Source organism: Borostomias antarcticus, assembly GCF_949987555.1.
Source record: "Borostomias antarcticus genome assembly, contig: scaffold_831, whole genome shotgun sequence".
NCBI classification, from domain to species: Eukaryota; Metazoa; Chordata; class Actinopteri; order Stomiiformes; family Stomiidae; genus Borostomias; species Borostomias antarcticus.
The window spans coordinates 1-16,244 of NW_028175618.1; the positions used below are offsets into that span (position 1 = coordinate 1).

Genomic DNA, 16,244 nt, shown 5'->3' on the forward strand with positions numbered 1-16,244 from the left:
GAGGAGAGGGAGAGCAGGATGGAGAGGAGAGGAGGAGATGAGAGGGGGAGGTGATGAGGAGACGGAGAGGAGATGAGGAGAGGAGAGGAGGAGAGGAGAGGGGAGAGGAGGGGAGATAAGAGAGAGAGAGCATGATGGAGAGAAGATTGGGAGAAGGAGAGGAGGAGAGGAGGGGAGATAAGGAGAGAGGAGCAGGATGGAGAGGAGATGAGGAGAGGAGAGGAGGAGAGGAGGGGAGATAAGGAGAGAGAGGAGATGAGGAGAGGGAGAGGAGGAGAGGAGAGGGAGAGAGAGCATGATGGAGAGGGAGAGGAGGAGAGGAGGGGAGATACTGCAGACAGGATGAAAGTGGAAGATGTGTCCTCTCGGATGTGTTTGTGGAACCTAATTTCCCCTTAGTCGCCTCTTCTCCTCCATCTCCTCTCTTCCATTCATCTAAAACCCCTCTCCCGCCGGCCCACAATCCTCTCTGTCTGATAGAGTGAGGAGGAGCCACCTGTGGCCCTAGAGACAGATCTATCGCCTCCTTCCTCCCCATTACTCTCTCTCCCTCTCCACTCTCCCCCGTTCTCAAACCCCCATTACCAACACTTCCTCTCTCTCTCTCTCTCTCTCTCTCTGTCTCTCTTCCTCTCTCTCTCTCTCTCTCTCTCTCTCTCTCTCTCTCTCTCTCTCTCTCTTCCTCTCTCTCTCTCTTCCTCTCTCTCTCTCTCTCTTCCCCTCTCTCTCTCTCTCTTCCTCTCTCTCTCTTCCTCTCTCTCTCTCTCTCTACCTCTCTCTCTTCCTCTCTCTCTCTCTTCTCTCTCTCTCTCTCTCTCTCTCTCTTCCTCTCCTCTCTCTCTCTCTCTCTCTCTCTATCTCTCTTCCTCTCTCTCTCTCTCTCTCTCTCTCTTTCTCTCTCTCTCTCTCTTCCTCTCTCTCTCTCTCTCTTCCCCTCTCTCTCTCTCTCTTCCTCTCTCTCTTCCTCTCTCTCTCTCTCTCTCTCTTCCTCTCTCTCTCTCTCTCCTCTCTCTTCCTCTCTCTCTCTCTCTCTTTCTCCTCTTTCTCTCTCTCTCTTCCTCTCTCTCTCTCTCTCTCTCTTCCCTCTCTCTCTCTCTCTCTCTCTCTCTCTCTTCCTCTCTCTCTCTCTTCCTCTCTCTCTCTTCCTCTCTCTCTCTCTCTCTTCCTCTCTCTCTCTCTCCTCTCCACTTCTTCAACTCTTATTTCCATTTTTCTCATTTGTATACAACATGTTTCACTCTCAACCCCTCTCTCTCTTTTCATCTAACTTCTGCTTTTCCACCCCCCTCCTCGACCGTCCATTCTCTCTCTTCCTGATGTCTTTATCTCCAGATGCTCTCTCTCTCCTCCTCCTCTCTCCTCCTCTCTCCTCACCCACTCTGTTTTCTTCCCTCCCCTAACGCTCTCCTTCTCATCCGGTCCTCGTCCCGACACAGTGAAGCGAGCCGTGAAGTGGCGGAATAATACATTAACATCTCAAAGCCAGAAAACAAACAGGCGTTATCTTCAAACTCCAATATGGAGGACGAGGACCCCTCTCTCTGTCCCTTTTTATTACTCCCCCCCTCCCCTCCCACGCGCACACACACACACACACACACACACAATTCCTGCAGAGAGCTTCCATTGTTTCTTAAATTACCACATAAGCGCACGCACACACACACAGCTGTTTGTTAAATGTATTAACTCCAGGAACGCATGGGGATTTGTTTTTGAAATGATGCACAGATGGAGATCATCTCCGAGCAAAATAGACATATAGAGCAATTTCACACTAATGTCTCTGTAACTCGCTCTCTCTGCAATTATTCATTCCAATTCAGTCACATGCATTTTATCTCTCTCTGTATCTGTCTGTCTCTCTCTCTCTCTCTCTCTCTCTCTCTCTCTCTCTTGCATGCAGACTCAGACAGAGAAGGAGGAGAGACAGCTATGGAGAGAGACAGAGAGAGCAAAAGACAGGGGTGGTGTCAGGGTTTCTCGTTCAGTGCCTGGTCCTGTACTGCCACCCTGAGGATGAATTTTGCTACTGCTGGACACAGGATGGTGTACAATACAGTGACTTCCTCAAGCGTCATTATTTTCAGTACTTTACCACTTTAATCTGCAAAATATCAAACTCTCAAACATGGCCTAAACACAAACATTCTTGTTTGGCAGGTCTAGAAATATGATTTTACATCACTGCTTTTGTTTGAAACCTTCAATGAGAAGACCACGTGATTTTTTGCAATTCTTCATACATAATGTACATTTTTCATTATTCATAGGGAATTAAGCCTAGGGAATAATAATGTAATATCCCTCAATTTTGGGGAGATTTTTCCATAATATCCCTGAAGTCGTGTCCTGAGCTTCAGTTATCACGGTTAGACTTGTTGTAAAATGCTGAATTATTCAGGCAGGAATTGGGTTAGCTGATACTGTAGGCCTTTCCTCCCACATAAGATGAAAAACTTCCATAAATGGACAAATCAAGAGTCAAATCTAGATTAATGTTAAACATTGAAAATATTGAACTATATTATTGCCATGAATAGAATAGTTTGTTCTACTTTATAATCATTTATCAATTCGGCCTTGTCAACGCTGTCAAAAGCAAATGTTTTTAACTGAAAGTTACAGTGAAAAGAATGATTGGCATTGATGTATAGCTTAGCTACATCCTTAAACTTATGAAAGTTATGACAAGTTCTGAATCCCAAAAAACATGTAAAATGCTAAATAAATTGGCACTGGAACAGGTGGAATAGGTGTGAAAATACCAATTATATTGCAACGTTTGATGAAGCAACAGCAGAATCAAGTCATCGCCTTTAAAACATTGACATAATTCATGTTTTTGCCTTTTGAAGGTGCAGTGTGTAAATTTTGCCGGCATCTAGTGGTGAGGTTGCAGATTCCAACCGACTGAATACAAGGAAGGAGTGGGGGGGGCAGATTGTACCGAACCACCCCCTGCCAGCTCCGACCCGAGGGGGGAGCCACAGAGCCGCCTGAGCATGACCACCCATTCACATCCATTCATTTGGACTTGGGCTCAGGAGCCAAAAGAGAAAAAAAATATAGACAGACACGAGCACTGTGCAATAGTTTAGATAATGGAAAGAAGAAAACTGGTGGGGGGGAAAACCCTGCTTAGTCCCTTTTGTCGATAAACAGTGAGGCTTACAGTACATTTGTGTTTAGATTTGGCTGTGGGGTGCCCTGCCCACTGCCACTCCAATAGGTGTCAATATAATACCAGGTTCCCCTGGTGGATGAAGACACTCAATCTCACCACAGTTCAATCTGCTCATTTAAAATATCATCATTGTATAGTTGGTTAAAATGAAAGAAATCTGAATCAGATCCACTTCTACGGTATTCATATTACATCCCAAAATGAATGTATATCTGTAATACGCCTACAGTTTATAGTGGGTTGGTTACAGAACACTCACTCTTAGAACCCTCAAAATATTCCAGAACGAACAGAATTAGAGCCATTCCCCTTTAAGAATCATGTAAACAAAGGCCGGGTTCTGTGTCTGGAAGCGGTCTTTTATTCTACGCAACTGTGTTCTGCGAGGTTCTACGGGATCACAACGCAGTGAAGAACCGGCGCAGGCGTAACTGCGTTACAGAATTAGAAAACCTACGCGCATGCACTTTGTTAGGGGGAGTGAGAGGAGCATGAATGGAGCAAAATGGCGGATCATGTGCAGGTAACTAGAGGTTTATGTTTTTGTCATGAAGAGGACTAGGGAATGGGTTGGGAATTAACTATTACACGGATTTAGATGCGTTATTGATTAAACAGAGAGAGTGCACCCCGCACGCGTGCACATCGCGTGCGCGCGTCCCACGTTGGCTGTGCTAATCGGATGCGGGTCTCAGTGTTGATGACTTGTGGCCTGTCATCGTGCAGCTAGACGGGCTCAGTGCATTAGCTTAGTTGCGAAAACACAACACGAGTGTTGATGCATCAGAATATCCCCTCCCCGAGCTGAATGCATCGTTCTCAGATGCCCCTAGCTATTGTTTGTGTGTTTTGTAATACGAAGTAAACAACACTTCCAACCATCAGAGCCAGTGGCCCTTTTGGTTGCCAGGATGGGCAATCCGATGCTAACTAGCTAGCTTCCCATGCTAGCACCACAACGCGCTAATGTGACCCTAGCTTTGCCAAATACAACTTGGAAACGTGCCAGATCCGTACTTTATTGTGTAATCCTCTCAACCACAGACACATATAGAGGATGATCCGATCTCATTACTCTACAGCTAGCATTAGCTAGCATTAGCATGTTAGCACAGCAGCAGCAGACGAGGAGGATTCTCCCGCGCGACCCTGTTTCGAAATGGGGTTTTTTCTCCTCCACGCTGGAGACTCAGGCGTGATGGCTTCAGATCGGATTCACTTATAACATGACCGTTTAACATTCATATGTCTTAATGGAAACACAATGTGTCAAGAAAGATGGCTTGCTGGTTGTCTGGTGGGTTTATTGTTGGCTGGTCAACTGGGTTAGGGGTTTTTTCTCCTCCACGCTGGAGACTCAGGCGGGCTGGCTTCAGATCGGCTTCTCTTATATGAATGCAAACGGTCATATTATGTCTTAATGGAAACAATATGTGTCAACTAAGATGGCTTGCTGGCTGTCTGGTGAGTTTATGGTCGCCTGGGCTGGTCGGCTGTCTGGACTACACCTGCTTTAGGCTCGGTCTACTTGTTGGGACTGGAAGTGGAAGTTAGCCACGTTAGCTTGTTACACTGCTAGAACATGGTTCTGCTCTTAAATAGGTTATGTTTTCTCATTAACGATTGAGTCTTTATACCGTTATGTTGGAACTCTTGAATAGGACATTGTTTTGTTTGTAACCATGGGCATATCAATGGCTTGGTAACGTTATGTCTCTTTTTGTGGTGTGAGCCTCAATGAACCCACTAACGGCTATTATATTGCTTTGTTTCTTGGTTATTATTCTACCCTATAAAGTTACATAGTTTGCTCTTTACGGGCTGATACCCACGGAGCCGTTAGCTGGCTAGCTCAGTGTGTGTTTGTGCCGTTGCTAACGCTAGCCTCGGCTCTCAACTGAGAGAACCCGGATGATCTGACTGAGAGAACCCGGATGATCTGACTGAGAGAACCCAGATGATCTGACTGAGATACCCCGGATGAGGGCTTATAAATAATTACTACAGGTGCACGCGCCTGCAGGGATGAGTTTACTGATGGGCACGCACATTACGCCACGGTCTCGTGCCTAGTCATCTCACCCAGCACCCTTTGACCCCTGACCCACCCAGGGAGAGTTTGCATGGCCATCGTGGACATTGTCTGACAATGAAAAGTGTGCTTTATAAGTACAATTTATTATAATTACAAAAAAATATTGATAAATGATTATTAATTAGTATACCTCTAGAAACTAGGCTGACAATATTTAATTTAGTTCCAAGGCTTGGCTCTTAACACTAAATATTAACGTTATATGAGTCGGAGCAATTAATAATAAGTGTGTGTGTGTGTGTGTGTGTGTGTGTGTGTGTGTGTGTGTGTGTGTGTGTGTGTGTGTGTGTGTGTGTGTGTGTGGCAGTAGTAGCAGGGCTGTGAATGTGAACCAGTTCTTATCTGGAAATGTCACCTCCTCCGCAGACTCGGATAGAATAGGATAAGCTTCTAGCTTCTGTCCTCCATCAGACCGCTGCCTCACACACCCTTGGATCTCCCCACAACCGCAACACACACACACACACACACACACTAGTGCGCTGCTAGAGCACCCCTCCCTATACTCCAGCAGGCTGTATAGGCAGTTAGCTCCGGCCTTACATGACTCAGCACTTTCCAGCTGCAGCACATGGGTGGAACCATGGCAACCTCAGGAGCTGGAGAGGGAGAGAGAGGGAGGGATAGAGAGAGAGAGAGAGGGATAGAGAGAGAGAGAGGAGGAGGCCTGTCTACTCGCTGTTAGCGCTGAAATGTGACTTTTAACTTGTTTCAGGGTATGGGATAGGCTTAGAAAAGTGACGAATGCCACTGAGCCATTGGTAATAAGCCATGGTGGGGATTGAAGCGTCAGGTCACGTTCATTTCTGTTCTTATAACTGCAGCAGGTCCAGCGTTTCAGTCTCATCCGATCCTATGTGAACCCCTTGGCTGTGATGTCGGCCAATGACTGGGCAGCACATAGACATTTTACATTTAGTCAGCAGACGCAAAGCGACTCACGTTAAGTACATTTGTCTAGACTACAGTAAGTGAACCGACTGTACGATCCCAGCCATGGACAGTACAGCCGTCAATGAGACCTGACTGATATGACAAATGGTAAATGGACTGCACTTATATAGCGCTTTTCCACCTTACCGGCACTCAAAGCGCTTTACAATGGCCTCTCATTCACCCATACACACACACATTCACACAGCAATGGCGGCAGCTGCCATGCAAGGTGCTAACCTGCTCATTGGGAGCAATTTGGGGTAAGGTGTCTTGCTCAAGGACACTTCGACATGTGGACAGTCGGAGCTGGGATTCGAACCGCTGACCCTTCGATCATTGAACGACCCGCTCTACCAACTGAGCTACAGCCACCCCAAACCATTTTAGCATGTCACGAATCAGCATTTATTCCATTTGTATTGTGTGTGTGTGTGTGTGTGCGCCCACAGAGCCTAGCCCAGCTAGAGATCCTGTGTAAGCAGCTGTACGAGACCACAGACACAGCGGTGCGACTACAAGCGGAGAAAGCCCTGGTGGAGTTCACCAACAGCCCCGACTGCCTCAGCAAGTGTCAGCTACTACTGGAGAGAGGCAGCGTGAGTCCGCTCAACACGCTCGACGCACGTTCTCAACACCGACGCACGCCTACACACGGACGATCACACACCTCGGCCGTTCACACACCTCAGCCGTTTCATTGGGAGCATTGTTTGTTAGTACAGCTCAGTGTGATGTGAACCATACAAACAAACTTGTGTTATACCCGATCTATACCTTAGAGTTTCGTCAAGGAAACTAAAATGGGGGACTTAACGTCACGGGAGCGCGTTCACGCAGGTTGGTGCCAAGCGGTAAGGCGTTGAGGTCGGCGTGTTAAAACGACGACAAGTCGTAAACGAGGACATGGAAATCGCATTCACTTCACTGACGGCCGACATTGCCTTTGAATTCTGCCTCACTGGGATTATTGAAGTATATCTTATCTTATGTGACCTGAACGTTTTCACAGTTATGGTAAATGGTAAATGGACGGCACTTATATAGCGCTTTTCCACCTTAGCGGCACTCAAAGCGCTTTACAATGGCCTCTCATTCACCCATTCACACACACATTCACACACCAATGGCGGTAGCTGCCATGCAAGGTGCTAACCTGCTCATTGGGAGCAATTTGGGGTTAGGTGTCTCGCTCAAGGACACTTCGACATGTGGACAGTCGGAGCTGGGATTCGAACCACTGACCCTTCGATCACTGAACGACCCGCTCTACCAACTGAGCTACAGCCGCCCCTCAGTTGGCATCAATCTGCTTGCACGTGCTACACAGTGACAGTAATGTCCCTTCCTTCGTTTTCGATCGCTTGAGTTCGGTCGGCGCATCTTTCTAACCGTGATGTCATTTCCTCCCCAGTCCTCGTACTCCCAGCTGCTCGCTGCCACCTGCCTGTCCAAACTGGTGTCTCGCACCAGCAACCCCCTGCCTCTAGAGCAACGCATTGACATTCGTAAGTCTCTCACACACAAACACACACACACACACACACACAGTTACAGGAAGAATAGCCGTAGCTATGCTGCAGCTAATGGTGGATCCTAAATAAACAAACAAACCAACCGATCCTTGAGGTGCAGGCTAGGTCTGGCATGGTAACTATATAAAGGTTAAAGTCCCGATGATTGTCACACACCTGAGTGTGTGAAATGTGTTCTCCGCATTTGACCCATCCCCCTGGGGGAGCGGTGAGCAGCAGCGGCGCCGCGCTCGGGGATCATTCGGTGATGTAAACACGATGACCATGTTGATTACGGAGGATGACGGCTGCGGTCACTCACGCACATTTTACATCTTTTAAACAAAATAGGTCTGTAGTCTGATCCTTTTTTATTAGTAATATGCATTCCTCATGAAGATCTTTGGCTGGGTCACTCAGGTGAGGTAAATAAACTGCACTTATATAGCGCTTTTCCACCTTAGCGGCACACAAAGCGCTTTACAATGGCCTCTCATTCACCCATTCACACACACATTCACACACCAATGGCGGCAGCTGCCATGCAAGGTGCTAACCTGCTCATTGGGAGCAATTTTGGGGTTAGGTGTCTTGCTCAAGGACACTGACATGTGGACAGTCGGAGCCGGGATTCGAACCACTGACCCTTCGATCATTGAACGACCCGCTCTACCAACTGAGCTATTACATACTGAACTGAATGTAATGTCAAAAGACCTGAAACCCACAGGAACATCTCAATCAGTGTCCGAGAGCATCCAGAGATGTATTTATCAAACCGTTCAGCAGGTTATAGAAGTCGCAGCTTGCCGGAGGAAATGAGTGTCAGTTAATGGGCGTTTTTTTTTTTTTTTGAACTGACAGGTCAGCAAAGGATTGTGGTCATGACGTGTGATGGTTACTATGGTGATCACAGTCCTAGTTATGGCTTTTACACTCCATGTTTATTGAAGTCAGTCTATGTGTGTGTCTGCCTGTGTGTGTGTGCGCCTGTGTGTGTGTGCGCCTGTGTGTGTGCGCCTGTGTGTGTGCCTGTGTGTCTGGCTGTGTGTGCGCCTGTGTGTGTGCGCCTGTGTGTGTGTGTGTGTGTGTGTGTGTACGTGCGTGTGTGTGTGTGTGGCCTTTCTGTGTAGGGAACTATGTGCTGAACTACTTGGCAACAAGGCCGAAGTTGGCAGCCTTCGTGACTCAGGCTCTGATCCAGCTCTACGCCCGAATCACCAAGCTGGGCTGGTTCGACTGTCAGAAAGACGACTACGTCTTCAGAAACGTCATCGCCGACGTCACACGTTTCCTACAGGTACCTGTGAGTGTGTAGGCTACATGTGTGTGGGTGAGCGCGTGTGTGTGTGTGTATTCGTGTTTGTTTTGTGTGTAGATTGCGTGTGTGTTTCGTGCTGCTAATGTCTGTGTGTATATGTGTTCTCCCTGTCTCTGCAGGACAGTGTGGAACACTGCATAATAGGAGTGACCATCCTCTCCCAGCTGACCAATGAAATAAACCAAGTAAGACGCCTCCTCCTCCTCTTCCTCCTCTCCTCTTCTCCTCGTCGTCCTCTTCTCCTTCTCCTCCTCCTCCTCCTCTTCTCCTCCTCCTCACCTCCTCCTCTTCTCCTCCTCCTCTTCTCCTCCTCCTCTTCTCCTCCTCCTCACCTCCTCCTCTTCTCCTCCTCCTCCTCTCCTCCTCCTCTCCTCCTCCTCCCCCATGTCCATCATCCTGGTTCCCTCTCTCTACTACGTTGTGTATCTAATTGTGTTGTCTCTCTCTGCAGGCTGATACCACACACCCTCTGACCAAGCACAGGAAGATCGCTTCATCGTTTAGAGATTCCTCTCTCTTCGACATCTTCACTCTTTCCTGCAACCTACTCAAGCAGGTGTGTGTGTGTGTTTGTGTGTGTGTGTGTGTGTGTGTGTGTGTGTGTGTGTGTGTGTGTGTGTGTGTGTGTGTGTGTGGGATGTAACGAAAACCGATACTTTGGTATCAAGTCGATGCCAAAATGTAGACGTTTTTTTCTATAGTACCGTAGGTACCACAATCTCTTGAAAACTAACCACTTACTATTCGATTTTATGTTTTTTTTTACCACAATAATCTAGAAGGCTGATAATAGCCTGTCAAAATCAATCAAAAACTCGAAATGGTTTTTGGGCTGTTTGCTAGTGCTACTTGCTAGCTTAGCTAGCGCAAACCATAATCACCATGTCTTGTTGAGGTCGGTTGCTAGCTAAAGTTAGCTAGCTAGCTTGTTCTAAAGCCCGTTGGTTTCTTAGATGCCAGTATTCTTTGCCAGATTATAAACATTTTTAATGCATCCCTTTGTACAGTTCATGGTAGTTTAGATTTGTCACACAAGCCGCAGGCTAACCTGCTATTTGCTAGCTAGCTAACCAGCCAGCCAGGTTGTATTGCCAGCTCAGTCAGATAGATGGAAGAAGCCAGCGAACGCAAAACATATGCATATAGATAGCTCTTGGCTCAAGCCTTGAAGAAACATTTTAGCCCATCAGGTCTGTTTATTTTGCATATGCAAAATAATCTTTCTGTTTTCTGCGCTAGGCTACCTGAATAATTGAAATCATGATTTTCCTTCAGGATGTTTTTAATAAAGTAGGCTAGAAAATGTTGAAATACATGGGATATTTGTATTTTATTTTACCGAGGTATTATATTGGGTATCGAGAATCATGTAATTTCACAGGTATTGGTATGCTATTGGACTACCAACATTTTCAGTATGGTGACATCCCTAGTGTGTCGGTGTCAGAGGGGGTTGCAGAGAAATCATGTATAATTCAATATTTCTTCAAGCCTGCCTACCAAATTTTGTGGAGTTTGGCAGATGCTAAAATATTACTCCTTCAATTTCATTGACTCGCTTTTCATCTCTCTCTCTCTCCTCCTCACCCTCTCTCTCTCTCTCTCCCCCTCACCCTCCCTCTCTCTCTCCCTCTCTCTCCCTCCCTCCCCCTCACTCTCCTTCTCTCTCTCTCTCTCTCTCCTTCCCCCTCACCCTCCCCCCCCTCTCTCTCTCTCTCTCCCTCCCTCCCCCTCACCATCCCTCTCTCTCTCTCTCTCTCTCTCTCTCCCTCCCTCTCCCTCACCCTCCCTCCCTCTCTCTCACCCTCCCTCCCTCCCTCTCTCTCACCCTCTCCCTCTCTCTCGCTCTCTCTCCCTCACCCTCCCTCTTTCCCTCTCTCTCTCTCTCTCTCTCTCCTTCCCCCTCACCCTCCCCCCCCCCTCTCTCTCTCTCTCTCTCTCTCCCTCCCTCCCCCTCACCATCCCTCTCTCTCTCTCTCTCTCTCCCTCACCCTCCCTCCCTCTCTCTCACCCTCCCTCCCTCTCTCTCGCTCTCTCTCCCTCCCCCTCACCCTCCCTCCCGCCCTCTCTCCCTCCCTCTCTCTCTCTCTCCCTCCCTCTCTCTCTCTCTCTCTCCCTCCCTCCCTCCCCCTCCCTCCCTCTCTCACCCTCCCTCCCCCTCCCCCCCTCTCTCTCCCTCCCTCCCCCTCTCCCTCCCTCCCTCTCTCTCTCTCCCCCTCTCCCTCCCTCCCTCCCCCCCTCTCTCTCTCTCTCTCTGCAGGCGTCGGGTAAGAACCTGAACCTGAACGATGAGTCCCAGCACGGTCTGCTGATGCAGCTCCTGAAGCTCAGTCACAACTGCCTCAACTACGACTTCATCGGAACGTCGACGGACGAGTCGTCGGACGACCTCTGCACTGTGCAGATACCAACCTCTTGGAGATCAGGTAGCTAAGGGTCAAAGGTCAAACCTGAAGGCTGCTGGGAAGTGGTAGCTAATATGATTATGCCCTTGAGTAACTACTTCTCTCTCTCTGTCTCTCTCTGTCTCTCTCTCTGTCTCTCTCTCTCTCTCTCTCTCTCCGTCTCTCTCTGCAGCGTTCCTTGATTCCTCCACTCTTCAGCTCTTCTTTGATCTATATCATTCCATCCCTCCATCCCTCTCCCCTTTGGTAAGTAAAGAAGCTTTTATTACTGTTACAGTTCTAACTCTTAAGTAGAAACGTGGACGACACAGTTTTTCGCTAGTCGACGCGTTGGAGGCGTTTATACAAGTCGTTTTTTTATGTAGCTTAATCAACATTGATGAAATGATCAAATAAAATGTGGCAGTCATGTCAAGAGGTTAGCTAATGTTAGCTGTATCATAGCGAGCTTGTTATCGTCTGATGGCTAAATCAAAGATATTACGTTGGAGCTAGCTAGGCAGCTAGCTGGCTGGCAAAACTGGTGCTTACCCAAGGGCATGATAATCTCAAATTGAGAAGACTCAGCACTGGGATCAGCACCTCGCCAAACAAGGTGTGCGTTTTCTCCTCTTGATTAATTTCTGTCTACCCCAAAAATGCACTCAAACGAAACAACTCCAGCAGTATGCAATCTGACAGCGATCCAGGGGAAAACCCCGATGGAGTCGGCTTGCTGCCGATACGGCAAATAAAATGATTGAATTGGAGTGTGTGACCCTCTCTCTCTCTAAATTTTAGTATACAGTGCATCTGGAAAGTACTCTCACCCCTTCAATTGGGTTCAAGTCTGGGCTCTGTCTGGGCCACTCAAGGACATTCACAGACTTGTCCCCGAAGCCACTCCTTCGTTGTCTTGGCTGTGTGCTTGGGGTCGTTGTCGTGTTGGGAGGTGAACCTTCGCCCCAGTCTGAGGTCCTGAGCGCTCTGGAGGATGTTTTCATCAAGGATCTCTCTGTACTTAGCTTCGTTCATCTTTCCCTCGATCCTGACTAGGCTTCTAGTTCCTGCCGCTGAAAAACATCCCAACAGCATGATGCTGCCACCACCATGCTTCACTGTAGGGATGGTACTGTATCGGCCAGGTGATACCTGGTTTCCTCCAGGCGTGGCACTTCTCAAAGAGTTTAATCTTGGTTTCAGCAGACCAGAGAATCTTGTTTCTCATGGTCTGAGAGTGCTTTAGGTGACTTTTGTCAAACTCCCAAGCGGGCTGTCATGTGCCTTTTACTGAGGAAAGGCTTCCGTCTGGCCACTCTACCATAAAGGCCTGATTGGTGGAGTGCTGCAGAGATGGTTGTCCTTCTGGAAGGTTCTCTCATCTCCACAGAGGAACGCTGGAGCTCTGTCAGAGTGACCATCGGGTTCTTGGTCACCTCCCTGACCAAGGCCCTTCTCCCCCGATTACTCAGTTTGGCCGGACGGCCAGTTCTAGGAAGAGTCCTGGTGGGTCCAAACTTCTTCCATCTACGAATGAGAGGGACCATTGTGATCTTTCGGACCTTCAGTACTGCAGACTGCAGTACCCAGATCAGACCTCTCTTTAATTATCATTGGGTTGTCTTTGGCACAGTATTGTTATGTTATGTTATTTTTATTTATATTGCGCCCCCCAACCAACTGTTACATCAGCCCGGGGCGCAGCCCAGGTACAAAGGGAGACAAACAAAAACAAAGGACTGCAAACGAACAGGTTAACAAGAAACGGCAGGAATAGGAGAGTGGCTGGCTGCTGTCTGGCGTAGCGCCGCCATCATGCTTCCTAACAAAGCGATTCACAATACAAATAACAGATAAAAAGGAAGAAAGAGCGACATACAAAATGCAGTACAAGGCAATTACAATGAGAGGGAAAGGGGGGGGGGGGGGATGTGCGTGTTTGTGTGTGTGTCATTTGCTATAGAATGTTTTAAATAGGCCATTACAAAAATCTATATTCTTGATTACCACTTTTACGACAGAGAACCTGTCAAGTCAACCGTTTAGTCAACACTTTCACATCCCTACTACTCTCAAGTATGGATACGAAGTGGTTGTGTGCAGCTGTTGAATGCTAAATGTATTACAGTATGTGTGCTAAATGCATTGTGTGTGTGTAGCTGTTGAACGCTAAATGTATTGTGTGTGTGTGTAGGTGTTGAATTCTAAATGTGTGTGTGTTGTGTGTGTGTGTGTGTGTGTGTGTGTGTGTGTGTGTGTGTGTGTGTGTGTGTGTGTGTGTGTGTGTGTGTGTGTGTGTGTGTGTGTGTGTGTGTGTGTGTGTGTGTGTGTGTGTGTGTGTGTGTGTGTGTGTGTGTAGGTGTTGTCCTGTCTAGTCCAGATAGCGTCGGTCCGGCGGTCTCTCTTCAACAACGCAGAGCGAGCCAAGTTCCTCTCTCACTTGGTGGACGGAGTCAAAAGGATACTAGAGAACCCACAGGTACACACACACACACACACACACACATTACATTTTACATTGCATTAGTCATTTAGCTGACGCTTTTATCCAAAGCGACTTAAAATAATTGCATTTAACGATAACTACTTGCCAGTAACTACAGTACTTGACCATGGCCTGGAGGTAGGAAGGAGCTGTTCCTTTCATTGCCCTGTAGGCTAGTACCAGAGTTTTAAACTGGATGCGAGCCGCTACAGGGAGTCAGTGTAGGGAACAGAGAAGGGAAGTTGTGTGGGAGAACTTGGAGTCGTTGAACACCAGGCGAGCAGCAGCTTTCTGGACAAGTTCCAGGGGTTTAATGGCCGACGCCGGGGCCCCAGCAAGGAGGGAGTTGCAGTAGTCCAGGCGGGAGATGACCAGGGCCTGGATGAGCACCTGCATTTCGTCAGTGAGGAAAGGGCGAATCCTCCTAATGTTTTAGAGCAGGAATCTGCAAGAGCGTGTGACGGATGTGATATGTGCGGAGAACGACAGTTGGCCACTGTGTCTTCAATGGTGATGGCCAGGTCCCGGTGTGGGCAGCCCTTCCCCAGGAGTAACAGCAGCTCAGTCTTGTCCAGGTTGAGCTTGAGGTAATGTGTCGTCATCCACTCCGAGATGTCAGCCAAGCACCCAGCTATGCGTGTCTCCTCTTGTGGGTCAGAAGGGGGAAATGACAGGACCAGTTGGGTGTCATCGGCATAGCAGTGATAGGAGAAGCCACATAAGCGAATGACAGAACCCAGAGATGTAATGTAGAGAAAACAGGAGAGGACCCAGGACAGACCCTTGTGGAACCCCCATAGTCAGACTACGTGGTTCCGACATCGACCCTCTCCATGTCACCTGGTAGGAGCGGCCCGTCAGGTAGGACGCAAACAGGGAGCGTGCAGAGCCAGCGACGCCTTTCTCCTCGAGGGTGGAGAGGAGGATCTGGTGGTCTACACACACCACCTAATACACAGTCAAATACTGTATCTGTCTAAGAATGGGAGGTCAGCTCATATGTTGGTTGTGTGTGTGTGTGTGTGCGTTACAGAGCCTGTCGGATCCTAATAATTATCACGAGTTCTGTCGTCTACTGGCGCGGCTGAAGAGCAACTATCAGCTGGGAGAGCTGGTGAAAGTGGAGAACTACCCCGAAGTCATCCGTCTCATAGCCAACTTTACCGTCACCAGTCTACAGGTAACCTCAACGCCCCGCCCCCTCAGAACCTCTCAACCAATCAGTCTACAGGTAACCTCCACGCCCCGCCCCCTCAGAACCTCTCAACCAATCATCATCCGTCTCATAGCCAACTTCACCGTCACCAGTCTACAGGTAACCTCCACGCCCCGCCCCCTCAGACCCTCTCAACCAATCATCATCCTCCTCTCCCACGCTCTCCTGGTGTCGATGTCATCAATCAACACACCAGCAATAAACTTCCTCCTCCCCGCGCTCCAAGCTCCAGTGCGGCGGTCTGTGTTTCAGTACCGTAGTAACGCATTACTTAACTTAATTTCTACAACGGAGAGTTTGGATACTTGATTCTGATTGGCTAGAAGCAGTGGTAAAATACTCTGTAACCCACGGCTGCGACCGCATAACAATTAGTATTAATGCGCCGTCAATCTCATTGACGAGGCCGTTGATAAAATCAAGCGGTAGGCTATGCTTTGCGTAGCAACCACTCGCAGCAACCTCGCCTTTTTCGTATCCTATTACAAAAACGCACTCATCAGTCCGACTCCAACACTTCCCCTACCAGCAAAAACGAGTGCTCTGGAGAGCTGTTTTAATAACTGCACCATGGCTGGAAATATTCAAATAAACGTGAACCACCCGAATTATGCCTTATGGCTTATGTGAACAAGGCCAACCCAAATAGGCGAGATAGCCTATGTTGCCTGGCAACCATTTAATTCAGAACTATAGCCTATCGCGGAAGATTTTGTAAATACTAAAATGATAAGAATGATCAGTAAATAAATGATTGAATGTTACTACTGAGTTTTTTTTGTGAATATATATATGTATATAGTAACCGTTGTAGAAAAGCAATTGACCACGAGAGGCAGTGGGTTACAAGGGATTTTACCACAGCTACGAGGGTTTTGGGCCCTCCGCTATCACGTCAGGTCTAACAACGCCCCGTAGCTGTGGTCAAATCCCCTGTAACCCACTGCCTCTCGTGGTCAATTGCTTAAATAATAACTGTAATAACAGTGCTGAACTGAAATCTTATCTGGAATGCGTTCGATTATTTATTTATTTTTTAAGAAGAAATATGCTATATGTTAGTGTAATGCGTTACTTTTGTAGCACGTTATACCCAACTCTCAACTCAA

The 16,244-nt window shown here is 47.9% G+C and overlaps 1 protein-coding gene across 1 annotated transcript; it reads left to right on the plus strand.

Moving 5' to 3' along the window:
* Positions 1-3,589: 3,589 nt before the first annotated feature.
* Positions 3,590-15,099, plus strand: LOC311329432 (exportin-7; the record flags this gene model as incomplete). Its single annotated transcript, XM_084463280.1, has 10 exons — positions 3,590-3,710; positions 6,668-6,814; positions 7,630-7,723; positions 8,863-9,029; positions 9,170-9,235; positions 9,502-9,606; positions 11,311-11,476; positions 11,628-11,701; positions 13,794-13,913; positions 14,953-15,099. Coding segments are annotated over exons 1-10 (1,104 nt in total), but the record flags the coding sequence as incomplete, so codon positions are not given.
* Positions 15,100-16,244: the final 1,145 nt, after the last annotated feature.